General features: G+C 33.5%; 1 protein-coding gene across 1 annotated transcript; it reads right to left on the reverse strand.

Annotated features, from left to right (window-relative positions):
- Positions 1 to 2,725: 2,725 nt before the first annotated feature.
- On the reverse strand, positions 2,726 to 9,849 carry LOC110457545 (inositol monophosphatase 3-like). The gene is made up of 5 exons (XM_021508875.1): positions 9,502 to 9,849; positions 8,492 to 8,657; positions 5,829 to 5,924; positions 4,564 to 4,746; positions 2,726 to 3,744 (listed from the first exon to the last, which is right to left on the reverse strand). Exons 1-5 carry the CDS (start codon positions 9,823 to 9,825, stop codon positions 3,464 to 3,466), a joined length of 1,050 nt encoding a protein of 349 aa, XP_021364550.1. The 5' UTR covers positions 9,826 to 9,849; the 3' UTR covers positions 2,726 to 3,463.
- Between the last annotated feature and the right edge of the window lie 184 nt (positions 9,850 to 10,033).

Consider the following 10,033-nt stretch of genomic DNA (forward strand, 5'->3'; position numbering starts at 1 on the left):
TATGTAAGAATATAGAACTCAAAGTTGTTCACAGTACATATTGTCTGTCCATAATCAATTTCAATATTGATCTGTTTCTACGTCCAAAACAAAAATGATTGTTAAACTTACATATTAAACGTTACAAAAAAAAGGAAATTTCTGTTTAAAAATCTATTATGTGTAAAAAAAACCACCACACCCATGTTTGGATAAGAAAAAATTGCTGTGAGACATGTATTCTGTTGCTGCAATTTGTATAGCTTAACAATCTGTGCTGTGCCATAGAGTTTCTTGTTCGTCCTTTACCTACAGTGCGAATGATTTACTTTCTTGGAATGAAAAATATACATCTTTATACAATGTATTCTGGCCATGGTGTAATCATGAATAAAAAATGCTTCCTTCAAACATTTAACAGACATACAGTGTTTAGTTTTAAAATCTGACCCAGAACATTTTGAATAATTATAAAATTATCCATTTAGGAAGAAGACTATCACAGCAACTGCAGTCTTCGTATCAAATTGCAAAAAATAAATCTGCAAAATACATCATCAAATTTTTGGCATCAAGACTTCCTTCTGAATACATAGTAGTCTATGGCGTTTGGCCTCCCTTATGACTGCTATTTAACAAATAATCATTAAATGTGCACTATAATATATGTATCAACCCATTCATTCTCGATATTCAGGGGTTACGCTTACTTTCGCTCTCTACACCCCTGGAATATGTCATGGCAAAATTGAAGGCACGAAGAAAGCTGTTTGATTGGTCTCGGGTAAAAAAAAACCTGACCAATCGCCAGGCAGATACCCGTCCTTTGAAGATTACAAAGGAGAGACGCCCGACTTCAAAGCCTGTCAATTTTTACTGTTACGTGACCGCGAGATTCTTTTGATGTATATCAAAGGATCGAACTAGTCTTCTTGTCTCATCAACAAGGTGGCGCACACCGAGCGTTAAATTTTGCCATGACATATTCCAGAGGTGCAGAGAGCAAACGTGAGCGTAACCCCTGGATATCAAGGATGCACCCCATTAACCATTTCATACACATAAATATATCTAAAAATGACAAAAACATACGACACAGTTCCCAGGTTACGGATATTATTACACACCATCGATAGTCCTTGAACACTTCTTAACATTATTTCTTAAAATGTGTTGAAGAGTTAACTAGTTACGAAATACTACTGTGAATTAACACAAGCTAATTAGCTAACCATTGATACCACATTAGCGAATTAAAACAAACACATTATTGTTTATACTAGATCAACAGGTAGTGTTGTACACCAATTAGTCCAGAAGACACGTTTTGTGGTGTATTCTCTATAAAATGACGAGTATGAACAGGAAATGCTAGAGAAGGAACACTTACACCAGTAGTACTGTAATCAACATCAATATTAAGTAGGAATGTCTTTCAGGACAGAAAGTAAAACAATTTAAAAATCCGGGCTTCAAAATAATGTACCTACCAAATACTTGTATATCACATTTCTGGACATTGAATATATATGTATTGTCTAAGTTGGACATTATTTGGGTGAACGAATAGCATAGTGATTGTAAACGAAATAAACTATACATAGATTAATGATAAGATAGTAAAAGAAATCACTGGAAATGTTCCAGGAGACTGCAACAAAGATTTGCTGGAAAATAACACAAAATCCATGGCTGTTGTGTTCATTGTCTTGTATACATGTGTACGTAAAATAACTATCTTCACTTTGGCATATTATCATGTAAAATTTAGGACAGAAAACGCAGTGTAAATCTTTTAAAAGTGGCTGCACATTTGGCAGAAAGATGGGATAAATTCATTACCAATTCCGAGATGCTGTTTAACATCGGTAACAAAAAAGAAAAAGAAATTTGTGAATGAACATAGCAAAAATATCCATATCCTCTTTTGGAAGATATTTTCTTTACAGATATATTTAGCTGTAGAGTTCTTATGCACAAATCTGTGATAAAGAATTCTTGAACCATTCTATACCAATCTGTTTTTATATGGCAAAACATGCAATAGGCACCATGAATGCCACCAAAAAGCAAAACAATCTTTCTAATTTTTGTTTGCAGTGATTTTCTGATATTTGTTTTAATATGATTTTATGGTGAAATCAAGTAAATATTTCTTTTGTGAAAAACAACAAACAATTTTTTACAAAAACAAAAACAAAAAAACAAACCACACTGATCAGGGTGTAATGTTAAGGTAGCAGTGTACAGTAGTGCATGGTGGCCATGGGTGATATTTTTGTACAATGAATAACCCCTGTAATATTACATGTATCAAAAAAAACCAATCAGCACTAAAATTGGCATATACATGATGAAGTGGACTATGTGGGCTTCATATTAAAAAACCAACAACTTTGAATTTGGTTTGAGACTACCTTTTTGGCAATTTACAAAACTGTGTCTACACAACAAAAGCTAGCTTTTTATGTAGTCTATTTTTGTACTCAGCACATGTGTAAATATTGTGAAAAATCCAGTGGAACGACCTATATTTCTGTTACCGAGTAGGTGATATTTAATTCAAGACAGGATTTAAGAAAAAAATACTACTTGCGGGGGTCAAATTGTTGGTTAAAAATCATGTTTTTTTGCATTTTTTGGTGTTTTTTGATGTGGTAACCATGTTTTTCACAAGTCCCAAAGCTGGGGAAAACACTTTATGAAAAATTAATCATTCTTCTAAAAAAATGTATTCAAAATTTAGTTTATATATATATATATATATCATGTAGGTGTGTGGTACATGAGGAATCCACTATCCATGTTCATCTGAGACATGCCCTTTATTTTAAGGATCAGGCTACTGTACTATGCTACCTAACTGTGAAAAAAACCCATTTTTTTTTTTTTTTAATTATAACCTCTTATTTCTATTGTATCAAATGACTGTAAAAAAATGAATTGATTTTTAACAAAAATGAACAGAAAAAGTATATTATACTCACAGTAAGAACCAGTTTCTAAACAAGCACCATGTGTATATGTCAAATGAGTATGTTTGTTTTAGAAAGAAATGAAGAATACACTACCCCAGTATTACTGGTACATTGTAGTAGACATACAAACAATGAACTGGATACACTATCTATATCAATTCTGTTTCCAAGAATATATAATAAAATAGATTTTAGGCCAAATTTTATTATCGGGTGTAATTCTAGGTTCAAAAAGAGTTCCATTCCAAGGGACACGACTATGAATCAATCAGAAATATGCAATAAACATGTTCATACGATGTAGTAACTTTGTTGCACTGTAACAGATAATTACATAACATGATTATGTACACTTTCTCTAAAAATATGACATGACATTTTCATCACTATTTACACATGAAGAGATCCTGTTTACAATGAATGTAAAATAACACCTATCAACATTTACCCACGTTACATCACCATATATGCCCAATACTGATATAAACAAAAACAAACCCATTTGGTCAATGTTTGGAAGTGGCAGACTTTTTAGCTTCTTCTGCAACCTTAGACAATTTACTTAGGAATTCGTAATGATCATTAACGGCAGAGGTAACTAAAAGTCCGTCATGATTTTTTACATCTCCTCCGGCTTTGTAGTCAATAGTATCTCCCTCGAGTGTCGTCATTTTGCCGTTTAGAGCCGACAGGACGGCATTCCCGGCACAAATGTCCCATTTCTTTATAAGTGTTGTATGCACATATGCATCAGCATTACCACTGATCACTTCCAATGTCTTGTAACCTAAAACAAGAATTCAACCTTAGCTTGAACATCTTCTGATTAGAGGAAAGTATTGTTAATAATAAAAATGCCACCCAATATTTCTTGATTAAATTCATTATATTTATAGCAGATTTTGATAGAATGCAATTTTGAAATGAAGATGACATGAGACATAAAATACAAAACAATTAAGACCGAGACAGATAATCATTAACTAAATGAGCCCTGTCCCACTGCACTGCGGCTTTCTGTATATACAGTAACCTCCCTTTAACCTCCATTTGGACAGAGCGAGAAAGGAACCGTTCATAAGCTTTTTATTAATGCCATGTAACTATGAAAAATAAAATTGATATAAGAGTCTATTTCAGCATAGCCCCATTGTACATTTTTATTCATTTCTATATTAAAAATAGAACTGAAAGCCAAAGGCTTTAATTTCTCCCACTCATACTGGTTTTTTTTTTAGAAAAGGTGCATTACTACTATCCAACCTTTAGCTGTTAAGTCTCTAAGGCCCTCTTGATGAAAGGTAAGTATAAATCTTGCATCTACCTCCAGCATGTATGAATTGTAATCAATGGTATAGATGACTTCCCTGGTTTAATTTGTCAATTTCATTTTATGATTTAATATTGTTTCATCATAAATCTTACCAGCAATTATAATTTTCATCTTTTTACTGTTCTGTTGTAGAGTAAATTGATATTGATTGCAGCCCCAGCAGGTTTACATTGAAACTACTGCCAAAGGCACAATCCCCCCCCCCAAGTCTAACCTTCACATCGTTACTATTTGAGACAAAGTATCTAATTATAATTTAAGACAAGAAATTACCTGCACCCCCAGCGGGAATAATCTGGGTATCATTGCCATAAGCTTGTTTAGCAATCTTCTCCACCGGTCCGCTGTGTGACCGTGACACAATAATTTTCTTCGGAAGCTTTACTTTTCCATCTGATGGACTCTTCTGAACATTTTTAAGGTTTTCTGAGTGACCGTAGCCGACCCAGGCCCATGCTGAAAGCAATACCAAAAAGGAAATCAAAAACAGAATTATCAAAATCATATTACAAAAAAAAAAAAAAAAAGTTCTCAGGTAAATGTTAACTTTGACAAAAACATTTAAAATATAGATATTTGGAGGGGTTTCACTATTTTGCAAAAGATTATCATAGTACTTCCATAGTTAAATCTATAACAGACAGATACCAAACTTTTACTTATCAACAAAATACTTGTAACTATGGCTGAATAGGTATAGTATACAAAGTTCTAAGCCCTGCTATCCAGAAATCAAAACTGAACATTGGGCTGGATGCCCCCCCAAAAAAACCTAACCCATACCTTGGTACCAAGGAATAAATCCCAGAAATCTAAATCTCACCTTTACCAGCTGGTTACACAAAGCACAAAACCAACCCGACAGAATTTGTGTAAAAAATAAACTTCTCATCTTAATTCTTGTTATCTCCCTCAATGACACAGATCCGAGAGTCTGTATTGATCATTTGATACTGAAGTTATAATTTACCGATCACATTCCATTGTTTAAGAAAATATAATGTATATTTTGTATCTAATAAACGGATGCTTTGTTTTAACTTATATATATAATATCAAGGTCTTCCAAACAAAACTCGCATATTTGAATGCATCTGTCCACCAAGAGGCTGCATGTATATATTTTTCAAACAACTGACTTTATACAATTTGCATAGAATTTAATCTGAGTTGGTAAATCAGGGCCTGTATTCAGGAAACCGTTCAAGCATGAACTCTGTGCTCAAACCAACTTTCTTGTAACTCACTTAAATAACGTCAAACAATGAAAAAAAAAAATGTTAACATTGAAAACAGTACACAGCTTCATGTGTTAATTTCTTTTTTCAGATCATTGACAAAATAAGATTTTAAATAAAAACATGTAACTGGAACAAGAAATTAGGCTTGACCACAAAATCCATAGTTGAGCATCATCTATGAGAACAGTTTCATGAATACGGGACCAGAAGTACCCATTCGTAGTGCAATTTTCCACACCCAGGTCCAGACAAGAACCATCAATACCCCGGCATTATAACAGCCCTAGTAAGATTTACCTATTTGTTGAAGGAATGGTTTGTATATGACCCCTATTTTTGGTGATCCTTTCACTGCTACACAAATCATTACAGTGACATATTTCTGTAAGTTTTCTGAAATGGAAAATAAGCATCCATTAAATTTGCAGTCAATATAGATAAATAAAATCATATGAATAAGCATACCAATCAAGTAAAGACATAAATACATGTATTATATCAAACTTTTACTTTACAATGTACTTAACAATGTATTAAATGTGTTGTAAGCTATGACTGAGTACCATGTAAGTGATTTGTATTGTTTACCTGTACGACGATGTCACGAAATGGTATGTTTTTTTATGTAACTCAACCAGGGATGTTTCACCTATCGATAGAGAGCGTTTGTTTGTTTGTGTTTTACGTCCTATTAACAGCTATGGTCACTTAAAGGACATGCCAGGTTTTGGTGATGGAAGAAAGCCTGAGTTCCTGGAGAAAAACCACCGACCTGCGGCCAGTGCCTGGCATCTGCCACACATAGTCCTCGAGTCCGAGACCCAGTGGTGCAGGGCTAGTTGTAGCAGAATGGCAGAGCATATACACAGACTAGTACTATAAGTAGTAAAATTTGAAACAACTGAATCTGTTTGTATTATGTACCTGTATACTACTTAGTCTGTATTATGTATGTACTACCTGTATACTACTGAGTCTGTATGTATTATGTATGTACTACCTGTATACTACTGAGTCTGTATGTATTATGTATGTACTACCTGTATACTACTGAGTCTGTATGTATTATGTATGTACTACCTGTATACTACTGAGTCTGTATGTATTATGTATGTACTACCTGTATACTACTGAGTCTGTATGTATTATGTATGTACTACCTGTATACTACTGAGTCTGTATGTATTATGTATGTACTACCTGTATACTACTGAGTCTGTATGTATTATGTATGTACTACCTGTATACTACTGAGTCTGTATGTATTATGTATGTACTACCTGTATACTACTGAGTCTGTATGTATTATGTATGTACTACCTGTATACTACTGAGTCTGTATGTATTATGTATGTACTACCTGTATACTACTGAGTCTGTATGTATTATGTATGTACTACCTGTATACTACTGAGTCTGTATGTATTATGTATGTACTACCTGTATACTACTGAGTCTGTATGTATTATGTATGTACTACCTGTATACTACTGAGTCTGTATGTATTATGTATGTACTACCTGTATACTACTGAGTCTGTATGTATTATGTATGTACTACCTGTATACTACTGAGTCTGTATGTATTATGTATGTACTACCTGTATACTACTGAGTCTGTATGTATTATGTATGTACTACCTGTATACTACTGAGTCTGTATGTATTATGTATGTACTACCTGTATACTACTGAGTCTGTATGTATTATGTATGTACTACCTGTATACTACTGAGTCTGTATGTATTATGTATGTACTACCTGTATACTACTGAGTCTGTATGTATTATGTATGTACTACCTGTATACTACTGAGTCTGTATGTATTATGTATGTACTACCTGTATACTACTGAGTCTGTATGTATTATGTATGTACTACCTGTATACTACTGAGTCTGTATGTATTATGTATGTACTACCTGTATACTACTGAGTCTGTATGTATTATGTATGTACTACCTGTATACTACTGAGTCTGTATGTATTATGTATGTACTACCTGTATACTACTGAGTCTGTATGTATTATGTATGTACTACCTGTATACTACTGAGTCTGTATGTATTATGTATGTACTACCTGTATACTACTGAGTCTGTATGTATTATGTATGTACTACCTGTATACTACTGAGTCTGTATGTATTATGTATGTACTACCTGTATACTACTGAGTCTGTATGTATTATGTATGTACTACCTGTATACTACTGAGTCTGTATGTATTATGTATGTACTACCTGTATACTACTGAGTCTGTATGTATTATGTATGTACTACCTGTATACTACTGAGTCTGTATGTATTATGTATGTACTACCTGTATACTACTGAGTCTGTATGTATTATGTATGTACTACCTGTATACTACTGAGTCTGTATGTATTATGTATGTACTACCTGTATACTACTGAGTCTGTATGTATTATGTATGTACTACCTGTATACTACTGAGTCTGTATGTATTATGTATGTACTACCTGTATACTACTGAGTCTGTATGTATTATGTATGTACTACCTGTATACTACTGAGTCTGTATGTATTATGTATGTACTACCTGTATACTACTGAGTCTGTATGTATTATGTATGTACTACCTGTATACTACTGAGTCTGTATGTATTATGTATGTACTACCTGTATACTACTGAGTCTGTATGTATTATGTATGTACTACCTGTATACTACTGAGTCTGTATGTATTATGTATGTACTACCTGTATACTACTGAGTCTGTATGTATTATGTATGTACTACCTGTATACTACTGAGTCTGTATGTATTATGTATGTACTACCTGTATACTACTGAGTCTGTATGTATTATGTATGTACTACCTGTATACTACTGAGTCTGTATGTATTATGTATGTACTACCTGTATACTACCGAGTCTGTATGTATTATGCATGTACTACCTGTATACTACTGAGTCTGTATGTATTATGTATGTACTACCTGTATACTCTTTGGTGGCATCCAAGGGATCTACCCAAACTGTGATGTCTTTCTTTGGCACCATTTCATCATCCTTGATAATATTATTTACTTCTTCAAGTTTTTTGCTAACATCTTCAATTGTTTTGAAATTGACCGGCTTTAAATCTGTCTCTTCCGATATAATCTGGAAAAAAAAATCATGTCAAATGAAAACTATGAATGTCCAAATCTTTTGATGGAAATTATCACACCTAAGAAAATTTCTTATATTTTTGGTATCTATTCATATGCCATTTCTAAATTTACATCAACCATGAATGCTGTATCACACATTTGTTATTCTTGGTACATTAATTATTATCACCTATTACGTCTGTAATTTTGCCCATGATGGCACATGTACTCTAAAATATTTCAACTTTGCATATTTTTTGCCGATATTGATCGTTTATCCACAAATATTTGCCAAATACCGGATGTGTCTCTTTCAGGGTACTGTTACACTGGTTCATTGGCCTACATAACTCTGACGGTATTTTGTGTTCTTTTTATAGAACCACACGCCCGAAATATCAAATTGAATTGATAGAAATAAAAAGTGGATCTAAGTAACTGTTTATGAAAAATGACAAATATTTTTGTAACTGATAGTATATTAAGAACATTGATATTTATATGAAAAGTGTCCCGATTTGGGTACAGTGACGTTATATATTACCATACATGAACTGTCTTTTATAGTTCAATATACGTTCGTAGCAGTTGGGGCGATACAGAGTTTTGGGGCGATATAGATGTTGGGGCGAAAAGAATTTTTGGGCGATATGCTTGTCATAGTTGGGGCGAACTGAACATTAGGGCGATGTGAAAAAAAATTGGGGCGAAACGTTTGTAATTCATTATACACATCATATCATTATGTGTGCAGCACACGTTGCTGTGCGATATCATATATATGATAATGTACCTGTAGTTGTCGGTGTACAACTATACTAGCAGTGTATATAATATATATTATATATGTATACCTCAATACCGGAGAATGCTTTCGACATTCCATATACAATTGCCCTATTCGATTCTGAATCTCCCTGCGTTAACATCTCATCCGCTCCCTCTGCCGTTTTCCCTTTCACTTTTTCTTCCAAAATGTTTTTCAGTCGAATATCTTTGACTTTCGTTCCTCCACGCCGGGCTAATTCGATGCTTGCTGTCAAGAGTTCTTTCATACTAACAGTAGGTTCTCTGTTAAACCATTTTGGAACACCGAATGCATATATTATTAAACATAACGCTACAGCCAGAAACATTGCCGCCCCTATAGGATTTAGCTTGATGTTGGCAGGACCCATGTTGCTTGTGATGTGGCTGAATTGTCACTTGCCCTTGTTTCGTATTTTACTAAAAAAACAAGGGAGAAGATTTGCATATTTGCGTTCAATATGCATAAAAGATACATTCTAAATTAAAACAAATATAGAAGAAAATATTTCTCAGTAAGGAAATAATATATTTCTCTGTAAAAAGGGATTTCTATGAGCTGTCACAATTATACGAAAC

Source organism: Mizuhopecten yessoensis, unplaced genomic scaffold (genome assembly GCF_002113885.1).
Source record: "Mizuhopecten yessoensis strain PY_sf001 unplaced genomic scaffold, ASM211388v2 scaffold9207, whole genome shotgun sequence".
NCBI classification, from domain to species: domain Eukaryota; kingdom Metazoa; phylum Mollusca; class Bivalvia; order Pectinida; family Pectinidae; genus Mizuhopecten; species Mizuhopecten yessoensis.

Excerpts from the sequence above, each read along its gene's own strand:
- LOC110457545 (XM_021508875.1), bottom strand. The coding sequence starts at position 9,825 with ATGGGTCCTGCCAACATCAAGCTAAATCCTATAGGGGCGGCAATGTTT. Across the intron at positions 8,658-9,501 it reads AAGCATTCTCCGGTATTGAG|ATTATATCGGAAGAGACAGA; the intron begins GTATACATATAT and ends TTTTTTTTCCAG. Across the intron at positions 4,747-5,828 it reads ACCATTCCTTCAACAAATAG|CATGGGCCTGGGTCGGCTAC; the intron begins GTAAATCTTACT and ends TATTGCTTTCAG.